Source organism: Podarcis cretensis (assembly GCF_951804945.1).
Source record: "Podarcis cretensis genome assembly, chromosome: 3".
Taxonomy (NCBI): Eukaryota; Metazoa; Chordata; class Lepidosauria; order Squamata; family Lacertidae; genus Podarcis; species Podarcis cretensis.
In genome coordinates this window covers 26,452,450-26,466,925 of record NC_137172.1, presented here as the reverse complement: position 1 = coordinate 26,466,925, position 14,476 = coordinate 26,452,450, and the positions used below count along the sequence as shown (strand labels likewise).

General features: G+C 40.4%; 1 protein-coding gene across 3 annotated transcripts in view; it reads left to right on the top strand.

Moving 5' to 3' along the window:
- Positions 1-14,476, top strand: part of LPGAT1 (lysophosphatidylglycerol acyltransferase 1) — a 56,607-nt gene that overhangs the window by 13,983 nt on the left and 28,148 nt on the right. For all 3 annotated transcript variants that reach the window (XM_079968945.1, XM_079968943.1, XM_079968944.1), the window contains one exon: positions 13,910-14,028. In XM_079968945.1, coding sequence (XP_079825071.1) covers positions 13,910-14,028 — 119 coding nt within the window. The remainder of the gene's footprint in view (positions 1-13,909; positions 14,029-14,476) is intronic.

The window sequence follows — 14,476 nt, the reverse complement described above, 5'->3', positions numbered from 1 at the left end:
AGGACAGGATGGGTATAGCAGAAATGTACTTGTAAAATTGTATGTTTTGATTGTAGTTTTTTTTAAAAAAAAATCCTATTGAGTTCCATAGAACTTAATGTAATTTTGGTTGTAGATTTAAATAACTAGATCAGCATGAAAGAGCTTCTCATATCCAAGAAAAGTGGAATGTTTTGTAACTTGCATAACGTTATCATTTGCAGCACCATTGCTGACAGGAGTGAGGCCTTGTCGGCATGTAACACCAGTGGTCAGAAACCTGCACTGGTTGCCAATTTGCTACCAGGCCGGGTTCAAAGTGTTACTATTAGTATATAAAGACCTTAACAACTTAGGGCCAGTTTACCCATGAGATCGCCTTACCCTGAGAATGTCAACCCAGCCACTTTGATCGGCGGAATTGGCACCACTACAGGTGCCACATAATACATGTTCCACATTTGTAAGGACTCGATTGTTAAGTGTGGCAGAGCCTACACTTTGGAACTCCTTGCCCCTTGAGTACTGTGCTTTCACAGGGCTCTTTTCTGCGCCTGTTAAAAACATACCTGTTTAGACAAGCCTATTTAGAGAGTCAGTGTGGTATAGTGGTTAAGAGCAGTGGACTCGTAATCTGGTGAACTGGGTTTGCTTCCCAGCTCCTCCACATGCAGCTGCTGGGTGACCTTGGGCCAGTCACACTTCTCTGAAGTCTCTCAGCCTCACTTAGCTCACAGAGTGTTTGTTGTGCAGGAGGAAGGGAAAGGAGATTGTTAGCCGCTTTGAGACTCCTTAGGGCAGGCGGAGGCAAACTCCAGCCCTCCAGATGTTTGGGGCTACAATTCCCACATCCCTGACCACTGGTCCTTAGCTAGGGATGATGGGAATTGTAGTCCCAAACATCTGGAGGGCCAGAGTTTGCCTATGCTTGCCTTAAGGGGAGTGAAAGTCAGGGTATCAAGTCCAAACTCTTATTTTTCTATCCAGAAGCTTAGAGAGTTGAGGTAATTTTAACCCATTTCAGTATTGTAACTTTTGCATGTTTTAGAGTAGGGTTGTGAATCTTTCTTGATTTTACTGTTTTGTCTTCTGTAGACCGCTTTGTGGTGCATATATTTTATTAAATAAATAAATGACTAACAGTTACAGATTAGAGGTGTTTTGTGCCTTACGGGTGTTATTCAACCAAGTCTCACTCAAAGTAGACCCATTGAAATTAATGAATATGACTAAGGTCCGTTGCTACTAACATGAGTTTGACCAAACTGCGGGAGGCAGTGGAAGACGGGAGTGCCTGGCGTGCTCTGGTCCATGGGGTCACAAAGAGTTGGACACAACTAAATGACTAAACAACAACAAGGTCTGTTAATTTCAGTGGGTTTACTCTGAGTAAAACTTAGTTGAGCTCCACCTGTAATTAAAGGTCAACAGCTTTTAAGCGATTAATTATAGTGGTGCCTTCCTTCATTAGTCCCATGCAGTGTATTAATTTAGTAATAACAGCATAGTAGTGAATGTTCTTCTTCAAACATTTTGCATTAGGGGTCTCCAATATTTGGCAGGTAAAATCCTTGCTGTACTAACCTTGTAGGAGAACAGCCAATGATGATACAGTGGCAAATTTTTCATATATAATGAGGAATAGCTTAGGTTTTCAGTTTATTAACATGTCTCTTACTCTGTAGATTATATTTATAATATTTCTGTGAAAATGGAACAGTTGACCACAAGCAATAGAATATTATACAGTCTCAGGCTCTACCACAGCACATTACAGAAGGCAGGAAAATATTGTAAGTGGTCTGACAAGAACCTCAGCATTTTTAGTGAGTGGTGGGGAGTTTTGATCCCACAGCTATAAGTTATTGTATGTCATCTAGTCATAACTATTTTGGTCAGATTAGCAAATAATGAAAAAATATCACAGTGGTTCTAAATATATGCTCAAGGCTTAGTTTAGATGATGCCTTACTCTTCAGGGTCATTGGATCATAAATCTCTTTCACTGTTTCATTTTACAGGAGAATTCCATTTTAAAGAATAAATTAGAGACACCAGATGCTTTACCGTTATTTATTATGAACTCAGATTTTAATTTCCTCACCTGAAAGTGCTTACATTACAATTTCCTTATATAGTTAGTGAACTGTAACTATTAAAACCAATGCGGCTTTTGATTGCCCAAATATATTTATACCTCAGTGATTTGTTGAAGCTTGAAGATCTTACATATGTGAAGGCATTCTCTTGCCACAGTGTTTATTCATAAAAATAACATTTGGTTGAAATCAGTATTGCAGATTATTATTATTATTAACTATTAAATTTCCAGGCAATCACACAATTGAGGGATTTAAGCTTGACTTAATTTACTTCTAGATTAAGTATTCTATTTCTGTCCCACATTCTCCGTAGTGGTTGTAGTAGTAGCAATAATAATAATAATAATAATAATAATAATAATAATAATAATAGGTGTTGATGCCAGTTAAGCTTAGATCTTGAGCTTGATCCTAAAGAAGCTTAAAATTTGGACAAAAGGTTTGTTGTTTGCATAGTTAGTTAGTGTGTTTGGATTTTTTATTCTGATACCCATTGTAAACTATTTCCATGATAGTAAAATTTGAAATCCCTTTTTTTTTTGTTCACTGCTGTCATAACTAATTGCCAATATACTGTTTTGCCTTTTCAACTTTATTTCCATTATCCCTGAGACATTGAATGGTGGCGGCGTAACTTCTGAATGTGGCTGTTTGGGTTTTTGTTTTTGTTTTTGTTTTTTTGTTCTGCAGTACACCTGGCACATTTTGAGGATTACTTTGTTGTAGCAGTCTTCCAGCTATTAGACTTAGATAAAGTATATAAGTGTGGGACACGGATGGCGCTGTGGTCTAAACAACTGAGCCTTGGGATTGCTGATCAAAAGGTTGGCAGTTTCAATCCCCGCGACAGGGTGAGCTCCTGTTGCTCTGTCCCAGCTCTTGTCAACCTAGCAGTTTGAAAGCACGCAAAAAAAAAGTGCAAGTAGATAAATAGGTACCGCTCTGGTGGGAAGGTAAACGGTGTTTCTGTGCGCTCCTCTGGTTTCGCCAGATGCGGCTTAGTCATGCTGGCCACATGACCTGAAGAAACTGTCTGCGGACAAACACCGGCTCCTTTGGCCTGTAAAGCGAGAGGAGTGCTGCAACCCCAGAGTCGTTCACGACTGAACTTAACTGTCAGGGGTGCCTTTACCCTTTACCTTTAAAATAGATAAAATATACCTAACGCCTTATAATATTGATACTTGTGATTGGCAGTTTATCCTTTTCCCCTGACTCAAGGGGGCTTACAGGATTGGAGGTAATTTCAATTACAGTGGTACCTTGGGTTACAAACACCTTGGGTTACAAACACTTCGGGTTACAGACTCCGCTAACCTGGAAGTAGCGGGTTAAGAACTTTACCTCAGGATGAGAACAGAAATCGTGCAGCGGCAGTGGGAGGCCCCATTAGCTAAAGTGGTATCTCGGGTTAAGAATGGTTTCAGGTTAAGAACGGACCTCCAGAACAAATTAAGTTCGTAACCAGAGGTACCACTGTACATTTTAAAAGCAAACATAACATTTTCATGGGAGCTCTTACCAGGAAGACCTGGTCCTCAGTAAATTTATTGAAATGCTGACATGGATCATTGTGTTAGAATAAATTGCTTACTTCTGGAAAGGTCAGGGCTGAAATGTGCTGTGGAATTAGTTTTGTATTTTGCTGCCTTTTTATAGTAGATTGAACTCCTCCTTTGCTGTTCCTCAGTTTTGGTATGATGAGTACATGCCATGTGTTGAATGAAAACTGGAGATATCTTGAGGCAATTGTAGAAAGAACATGGTTTAGGCTTGGAAGATTCTTTTCTGCAGTCACAATGTTAAAAAGTACATCTTGGATTTGAATGTTGAATGGGCTTACTTGATTTTATCTCATTGTTATTCCGATAGGCGAGTTATTTTAAAGGTTACTGTATAAAAAAGTTTTCTTCATCTTTGTTGTGGAAGTTGTCATCGCGTTCAGTGGTTTAGCTTTTTATTCAGTAGTGCTTTGTTATTTTCCTTTTTATCTTCATCTCTTGACTATTGGATGAATGGTTTACATTATTGTGATCCAGACCTGTTATCTCCTCTTGCTTGTTCTCTTCATATTACATTGAGAAAAAGACATAATCTCTTCTAGGCTGCCTCTTAAGCCCTTGGATCACACTGCAGTACAGGGCAAATATTACTTAACAGGGTTACATTGCAAATCTGAAAATAGCCCTGAATAATGACGGTCAGTAACCAAACTAGATGTGACAGTGGCAGAACCTTTTGTTTAAACCAGCTCTGAACCCTGTGCTTGCTACTTACATCTCTATAGTGATGAGGTAATAATAATAATAATAATAATTTATTATTTGTACCCCGCCCATCTGGCTGGGTTTCCCCAGCCACTCTGGGCGGCTTCCAACAAGGATGAAAAATACACTAAAATCTTTGAGTGATGGGTTTAGTTCCCTTTCCTCTAAAAATCTAATCTGGTCTCTGCTTTATATGTGATTGAGGCGGGCTTGGGCTTTGAACCCACCATATATTTGAAGCACCTTCCCCTCCGAATTCTGGGAACTGTAGTTTATTTCTCTCAGAACTGTATTTCCCAGCACCTTCAACAAACTGCAGTTCTCATTCCTCCCCCTGCCCCCCCGGCCGGGTGGAAGCATGCTTTAAATGTATGGTGTGGTTGCAGTTTTAGACTGAAACGAATTAATCTTCTGCTGTTTGCATCCAATCTGGCCATAGACTAAGAAGTTTTTTTAGCATTCTTCAACAGCTGATCAAAAGTTGGTGCTTACCTTATTCCAGAGTGGAGGTGATTCCATAAACTGGGTACCACAACTGAAAGGGTCATTTCTTGGTTGTTGCAAGACGGGATCTCAGCATGCTTTGACACAAACAGACGGGTCTCAATATACAGGTTGAGAGAAGGTGCTCTCCCAGGTGTCCAGCTTCCAAGTTGTTTACAGCTTTGTAAGTTGGCAAGAGAACCTTAAACTTGTCTCAGCAGCAACTTGGTGCCCACTGCCCAGTTCAGTTCTTTCAGAAGCGGTGGAAAATGCTCACGGCAGGTAGCTCAATCAGCAGTTTATCTGCTTTATTCTGCACTGGCTTTGGTTTCAGACCAGTGTTAAGGGCAGCCCTACTTAGAGTGAATTCCAGTAGTCTGCATTCCAGTATAGTCTTGGAAGTTACCAGTGTGTGGGTCACTGTGGCCAAAGTACCAAGTAGACATAACTGGGTCGGGTCAGGATCCCCCCCCCATCCACATTTCGGTAATATACATCAGCCTCTTCATCCATAGTCAAATCATGAATGGGTCTTATTATGGACTGACTTGGGATGTAGCAGTGAACCAGACAAATACAAAATTTAAGGTATCTACAGTTTCAGGGTTTTTTTTGGTCTAATTGCAAATCAACCAAAGTTCTGCACCCTGGAAAGCCATATCCTGCAAATTACATATTGTGTACATTTTGCTGATTTGGTCTAACCAAATTCATCACACTATTTATCACTGAACAGAAATAGAAACAGCTTATTTAAGATACTGCCACCCACGCTAGGAGAGCTGATCTGCCCCATTTGCAAAGTAGAACATTAGGAGAGAGGAATGTGCCTGCATCACGATAAGCCAACGTGGTGCTCTTCTGATGTTGTTGGACTACAACTGGCCATGTTTGCTGGAGCTAATGTGAGTTGGAGTACAACAAGATGCGGAGGGTACCATGTGGGCTTCCCCTGACCTATGCAGATGCGGAATGAAGAGAACTGTGTAAAGCAGATAGGAAGGGGCTGAAAAAGGAGATTATTTTTTAAAACGTCATTGCCCTCTCTTGCATTCCCAGTTATATGTATTTTGCTGCTTCTTTGAAAGTTCATTGTTTACAGCTATATTCAGTTAAAAGGTGAATGATTTTGGGAGACTAGAAACTGACCTCTGACCTATTTCGTTCAGGATTTTGTCGGGCAACCCAAGTGTTAATGAGCAGCCAGAACTTGGGCCATGCCAAAGGTTGGTATACCAGTAGCAAGATGTGGTTAGAAGCAGTTCAAAGTCAAGGCTAAAGTAAACTTTGTTCTGCAGCTAAGCTTTTAAATAACTAGCTGCTTGTATATCACTGAACTTTTCAATTGTTCAAGCCTTTTTTTACATGGAACATCTTAATTTTATTTTTTAAAAAAAGAATGGTAGACATCATAGAACAACTTGGATTGAAGCATTTAAAAATGTTCTGCCATAGATCAGGTATAATAAGGTGTACCAGACTGTGTTGATCAAGTTACGCCTACTTGGCTTGTACCTTATGTAATTTATGATGTCAGGTGGGGACAGGTAAAGACAGGCTTTGGCCAAAAGGGGTTTGCAGGCACCATTCTTCAGCTGTTTGGCAATGCCTACAAAGCCCTGTGCACTAGATTCTGCAAGCACCAATGATCAGATGATCATTGAGGCTTCCAAAGTGCTGCGTTTTTGCCTTTTTGGTTTGATTTCAACCAAAACAGCAGACAGTATTTCTTTCAGAATTTATATACTATGTCTTTATTTTTATTTAAAATTCTTTTCAGAACCGTGTTCATACAGCGTTAAAAACCACAACACGGTAATTATGCCTTGATTACTTTAATTCGCTCTACGCAGGGCTGCCCTTGAAGCTGACCCAGAAACTCCAGCGGGTTACAGAATGCCGCGGCAAGACTCCTTACAGGGTCCTTGCCGCAGGATCACATTCATCCAGTGCTTTACCAGCTGCACTGGCTCCCAGTGAAGTACAAGGTCAGGTTTAAGGTGCTGGTTTTGACCTTTAAAGCCCTGTGTGGCTTAGGACCCTCCTACCTACGGGAGCGCCTTTCCTGGTATGCCCCGCGGAGAACCTTAAGGTCCATAAATAACAACACTTTGGAAGTCCCAAGCCCCAAGGAGGTTAGATTGGCCTCAACCAGGGCCAGGGCCTTTTCAGCTCTGGCCCCGGCTTGGTGGAACGCCGTACCGCAAGAGATCAGGGCCCTGCAGGATTTGACATCATAAATAAATAAATAAATAAATAAATAAATAAATAAATAAATAGAACCCCTTATATGGGATTTGTATATAAATTTTCCCTTGGCTCTTTTTGCTGGCCCATGTACGACCAGCATGGATAGTTTGCCCCGGTGAATATTTGACGTTTTCTCCCCTTATGGCTTTGATCTATGGGCTACCACTAAAACGAGGCTGCATTTTAAGCTGCTTTTTAAGCTGCTTTTTAAACTGTATTCTAACTTATATTTTAATCAACTATTGTTGTTTTTTACTGTTTTTACTGTATTTATATTCAGTGTTAGCAGTCCTGAGCCCGGTCTTGGCCGGGGAGGGTGGGGTATAAATTATTATTATTATTATTATTATTAAAATATAAATCTTGGGATAGAATAGAATTTTGCTTTCCTTTAGTTTTCACCTTCTCCAAATTTTGCAATGCAGCTCTCAGATCACATGTAGAGCAAGTCCAGGGAGGCAAAGTCCACTTGAATTAAGGAAATCTTCTCAATTCCTTTGGTTGTGTCATACAAATGTGGACTTCTTGGAGAAGTTGTGAAAGATCTGGTTCGGGTTTTTATTTTGTGTTCTGTATTTTCATTATGTTCTCATTTAGTGTATCTCCATCACAGTGACAAACGTAAACAATGACTTACCATTATTTTGCTCCTCCCCGTTCATGTTAGCTGGGCACTGGTAGAAAACAAGTCACAATCCCTTTGATGTCCACACCAAGGGATCATAATTATTCTGCTTCCAACGAATCATGATTACTAGCCAAAGTTTGTTCTAATAAATCACAATCAGTAATCCAAAAATGAAACAAAACCACAATCTCTGGTTCAGATCGGTTTTTTTGGGTTTTTTGTATTTTGTTTTAAATTGAATATGAAGAGAAGACAAACAGGCCAGATAGGTGCATACATAGTAAACCATTAGCTAACTGCTTTGAGGCTTTTTTTACATTCAAGCAGTATATAAATTCTAGTTTAATGTGGAGTGCAAACTGGGTCAGTTTGTATTATGTGCACTGTAATAGGTAGCATGCATTAAGCTGCCCCATTACTCAAACATAAATCCTTTTAAAAGTCAATATATTTTACATACTTCTAATTATATGCTGAATAAGTAATATAACCATTAGCCTTTAAGGTCCCACGAAAGTCTTTGTTGTTCATACAAAGAATTGTAACATTATATTTTACTTTCATGCTTTGGTTTTAAACATGTTGTGACTTTCACTGAGCAATCAGGGTTGTTGGGTAGCTAGGTTTTTTTTTAAAAAAAACCTGTTCATTGCAGTTGGCTATGAACTCCTGCCTCCATAGCATGTTCAAACTACTGGGCTTCTCTTTTTTAAAAAAGGATTATAAACATTTGCTTGCTGCACAGTGTAATTCATTTCTCAGGACAAAGCAGGAGAAATTTAAACCGATGAATAAGAGCACATTTAATTGAATAAATTATTTGTTGAAACACATGGTTAAGCGAGGTTCCTCTTGGGTGCTTATTTTTCTGTGTGCACAGTGAATCAGACTCAAGAGCAAGGGAGCGTTGTGGAAGCAGTGTTCTTATTTCCTCTCTGCAACAGAGAAGAGACTAGAGATGTCATACATTTCAAGGCAGATAGGAATGAAAGGCATTCCTCAAACTCTCAGCCTACATTTGTAATAAAATAGGAGGACTTTGACTTATGGAGCTTGAAGGTTGGTGGGAGGAAGAAAGTCAAACTAGGCAGAAATAGCACAAAAATTGCCCAAGGCAGAACCATTAACATTTATAACATGATACACGGAGGGAGGTTTCAGAAATAGTTACTGATAAAGGCTGGAGTTTGCCCTACCTGGAGCAGAGAGTTACAAATGAGTTGAGTGAATAACTGATTTTCGACTGAGAACTTTAGAAAGATTAGTTTTCAAATGAGGCAAGATGGAGTAATTGTTCCAGGGTTGCTGCACGTAGAAAGGGTCATTGAATGCCCCCATTGCTATTTACACTACTGATCCTAGAATCATAAAATTGTAGAGTTGGAAAGGACCCTGAGGATCATCTAGTCCAGCCCCCTGCAATGCAGGAATATGCAGCTGTCCCATACGGGGATCGAACCTGCAGCCTTTGCATTAACATCACCGCACTCTAACCAGCTGAGCTGTAATGAGATGAGAGGGAGCCCGTAGGTATATGCAGGGGGAATAATTTTAAAAGTTGCTATCCTGCAGCTCCATTTCCCCACTCCAGGGCTGGCCCACCCATGAGGCAACGTGAGGCAACTGCCTCAGGTGGCAGCATCCACAGGGGCAGAAGATCTGGTCACTAAGGAACGTATCACCTGCCACCGCTGCCACTGCCTTGGCAGCAGTGGAGGCCAGCATCCCTCATGCTGACTCTACAGCGGCCTCTTGGCAAATAGGAAGCAGTGCTGGTCTCCTCCCAATCCTTGTTCCTGATGTAGATCCCTTCTTCCCTGGTGGAAGGAAACACCATTTTGTGGTTTGCCTCAGGTGACAAAATGTTTTGAGCCAGCCTCCCTGCCAGCCTCCCTGCTGCTTTGGGGGGGGGGGTTGGGGGGTGAGAACCATGGGAGATCTGATAATGGACCTCCGGTCCTCTCTTCAAGTTTAGCTCTCCGCTTTGAGTGCAAGTAATAACCAAGAAATTGCAGGAGGGGGAGGAAGGTAGAAGCAGCATTATTGCACCTGGCAAGGAATGAGAACGGCCTTCCTCACTTTGCCTATGTGTATTTTAAATCATTAATATCTGAATATGTTCTCATTTCGCTTTTTTGATTCATGGATCTGTTTATATTACAACTCTGTTGTGAACCACCTAAACTCAGAGCTATAGTTGCCTGCCCTCGGGTCCATGGTTACAAATAAACAGAAACTGAAATACTTTGCCATGCAGTAGACATTACTCCCTCCCTCCCTCCCTCCCTCCCCTCTCTCTTTTTGGTGTACTGTAATTTATTACTTGATTGTAGGTGCAGTCTTCAAATGTTCTCAAATGTCCGGCAATAGGAACAATTTGTAATGGAAGTGCTTGTTCTTGTTCAGTAGCCCTTTAAACAGTTTACCTCTGGATGCTCCTTGGCCATTTCACAGGGGAGCACATCAATGTTCTTGTTTAGTTGCTGCACTCCTGGTGATTGATAGATTGAGGGGTTTGTTTGTTTTTTAAGCCTTTATGCATGGAAAGAAGCACAAAACCACCTCCCAAACTATGTTTGTTTTCCTTGCTCCAGCGGTCTGAAGGCTAAAGGGTCACTTGCAAGCATGACATTGTGGAAGCGAGGGTTTGACCACAGAGCCATGGCAAACTTTAAACCCAGCCAGATTAAATATAATTCATTTGTTTCTGTACAGGTCACAAGCACTATTGATTCTGTCCTGTTGCTTAGGGCCTTATTGCCAGCACTAGGTTTTGATCTGGTGGAGTGGATTCCAGTCCACAAAACTTAACCCACTTTTATCAGACAGTGGGCCAGGGCTCCCCACTGCCACGGGCCACTTTTAACTGGGCCTCAGTGCCATAGCCTGCGAGCCATGCCATAATCTTTGGGTTGATTCCATAAAAGGAAGAACCTGTTAAGGAAAGCTAAGCTGTGGAATAGCTTGCCACGAGGCAAATGCCGCAGCAAAGAATTTAGCAGTAATCAAATATGGATTAGCTATTGGTAGAAAGTGGTGACAGTAATTGCCAGCTGATTATGCCAAGCTCTGCCTCCACCTGCCACTGTTTTGCGACTGGCTTCTCCCCTTTATCTCCTGTTTTCTATCTGGTGGGCATCAGTAAGCATCCCAAGTGGCTTGAGGATAGACCAAGTGGTTTGAGAACCCCTGGCCTGGCCTGCCATCAATGTCTTGGCTTTTAAGGTGCCACAATAGTGTCTCTGGCTTTTGCTGCAACACACACAGCAACCTTCTGGTACTTGTTTTTGGTTTGTTTGTTTGTTTGTTAAACTACTGTTTTTAAGCCCACCTTTCTAGAACTGCTTAAGGCAACCAACAATCAACATTTATGGGAACATTGTATCTATAAACGCAGAAAAAGCAGTGCAGCTGAAAAGTAGTCCAAGCTTTCCTACAGAGTAAAACTCAGGAGTGACTTTTTTAAAAAGCCATCAATTCCTCGTGCCCCCAAGCTTTCCTAAATAAATGAGCTTTACATAACTGACAGAAAGCCGAAAGGGAAGTATACAATCAGGATTTCTGTTGGAGGTCATTCCACAGCCCCGAGTCACCACTGGGGGCCCTGCTCCAAACACCACATTCCTTTACTTCACTTAATCAGGTCCTTTGATAATGATGACAATAGGCAGATAGAGGTGCTCGCCAAGTTCCCAGGTTATGAAGTATTCTCAAGTGTTTTGCAATATTGCTTAAACATGTTCATCTGCCACAGCATTCTGGACCATCTATGCTTTCCAGGCTAGTTTCAAGGGCAAATATATGCAGAACTTATTGCAGTACCATAAACCCACAACTAGTGATGTTAAATTCTTAAGAATAATCTTTTGGAGAATATTCTCGATTAATGAGAATATTAGAGAATTTTCATTTAAAATAGGAGAATTTTCATTTTAATGCATTGAAAATGATATAATTAGTTAATATACATGTTTATTCATGGGTAAACTTGTTCAAGATAGCCTATTACAGCAACCAAAAACTGTAATAGGCTATCTTGTGCTTCTAATAGCTCCAGCACTTAATAACTGTTTTGGTGACTAAAACACAGCTTGATAAACAAAACTATATGCATACATATAAAAAAGAAGCCATTAACATTAAATATATTATCATTATATGATAATACATTTCAGTATGTCATTCTCTGGTGAATGGCACCTTGTACCATTGAATGGCGCTGCAAAAACCAGTTACTGGCACTAAATAAAAATATAGAAACATCAGCTGTTTAAATCAAGGCCACCTCACATGCTGTTACTTTGAGTGTATAAAGCATTAAAGCTACTTTGTGTAAAAAAAATCATACTATATGGCCAAGGGTATAGAATCGCTAAGAATAAGGTCACACCAAAATAGAAAAAAAGGCTATCACATATAGTTGAAATACATAGGAATTCAAGTGTTCATCAAATTAAATGAATAGCATTTTTAAAACTAAAAATAAAAAATGTTTTCTGTAGCTCACATTTCAGAACTGCCAATGGTGAATGACACAATGCCCAGTAACTGAATCAAAAAAATAATTATCCATTACTTACACTGGCAATATCATAGCTTGACTCATTATTTACTAGATTTTTTAAAATGTGGGTTGTGCAACTGGTTCTTACATTAGAATTTACAGTTTGTGGAAAATATTCTCCAGAGAATTTTCCAGCAGAGAATATTCTCGAGAATATTCTCATTCTTGAGAATTTTCTCTAGAGAATTTTCTCACCTCATCACTACCCATAACCTTTGCAGGGGTTGCATTCTGGGAATAGTGCCTAAAACCAAATTCACGTATGCTCAAAACACATTGGGTTCAGTGGCGGGTGAGATTGTCAAAGTCTTTTTTTCATGGATGCCTGTCCCCTTTCTACCCCACCCCCTTATTTAAATTTATTATTTTTTGCCAAGCTCATAATGTGGAATGTGCACAAGTTAAAGGAGCGTAAGTTGTGGGCTGACTGTATTTTGTTTGTTTGTTTACAGTACTTTAATACTAAAATGATCATTGTGATTACAAAAGAATGGAAAACAATGGTGGGGTCCCACCTTTCCAAGAGTGAGCACAGACTGTGCATTAGATGTAGCTGATAAATTGTGATGCTACTGCTGTCTTGTCCCCAAGAAGTGTGGGAATTATACTATTGAAAGTTTTTTTCCCTCTGCCTGCATTAATAGTTCCTTGGGCTGGGGGACCTTTTATCTGCTGCCCTTTGCTTCTCTGGCATGACTGCAGTGAGCTGCTGGTTTCCATTAACCACATCCAACACGGCATTCAGACTCTTAAACCAAGACTGGGAAACTTATGGCCTTCCAGATGTTGCAAGACTACAACTTCCATCACTTCTGTCCCTTGGCCACACTGGCTGGAGTGATGTGAGTTGGAGGCCAACAACATCTGGAGAATCATTGTTTCCCCACCTCTGCCTTAAACTATGGTTAACATTAACCACAGTTTGTTTGAACAAATTCGCTTCATAATCCATGGTTTGAAGTTGGCTTGTTTTAAACCAAACATACTTTACATTAACAAGTAGAAACAGAAGTGAAAAGCTTCTGAACTGGTCCACTTTAGAGGAAAAGAGGAGCGCCTACAAGGCCTAGGGTCACTGATTTGTTCTCCTCGTGCAACACCAGGCAATGTCTGATATCCTTTCTGCTATCTAGTGCATTTAAAATCTTCAGGTGTCAGAATACAGATTCCTGTTTTTGAACTGACACGTTTAAAGTGCCTGTGTCAATTTCATGACGATTCCCCCCCCCCTTAAAGATAGTATGCTCTGTAACCAATATTGTCATCCTTACTTAATTACCAATGTATTGATTAGTGAATGTGTTCTTTCTGATGTTTAATTCGGGAACTGCAATTCAGTTTTATCTTACTGCTGCAGATTTTTGGGTTCTTTATGTTTGTTCTTCTAAGTTTATAGATTAATGTGGTCTGCTAGAATGCCTTTTGAATGAAATTGACTTTCTATTATGCTGAAGAAAATAATTTTGCTTAACTCTCTCTCTCTCTCTCTCTCTCTCTCTCTCTCTCTCACACACACACACACACACACACACACACCAGTTTAACTTTGCTTGTAATGACATTTTAAAAGAATTTTTAACTTTTAAAAATATGTGGTTTTAAATAAGTTTTTCCTTTCCCTTTTTTTTCAAAATAGTCATAGAATGGGGAGATGATATTAAAACCATCTCAGAAGATGAAGCTGTGATGTTGGTGAACCATCAAGCAACAGGAGACATTTGCACCCTAATGATGTGCCTTCAGGACAAAGGCACGGTATGCTATTTTTGTATTCACCGCTGTTTCATACTGGGTAGGCCATATTGAGAATATGCTCTGAATCATAGCACTGGGGGCCACTGCCAAGTCTGGTACCTAGCCCTGAGACTCAAATTCACATCCATTTAATGGATCTAGCTGCCCTCCTTCCCCTGCAGAGTGGCCCAGATCCTCCAGATGGCTGTGCTATAGAAGCAGGGCATACAGACACCAGAGTTGTTTGCAGGGCAGGAATCATTCAGCAATCCAAGTGGCCCAGGAAAGCAGATCAAACTAAGTGACTGAGGAAAGGCACAAAGTAAGAGATGCTTCTCTGTGTCCGCTTCTGGAGAGGAAAGGAGCTGAAATTGCACAATGAATGTTACCCAGGAATGGAAAGCAAAGCAGGGGGCATTCAAGGATAGCAAACATCCTTTTAATTTTTCCTTCATGTACTGTAGACAAT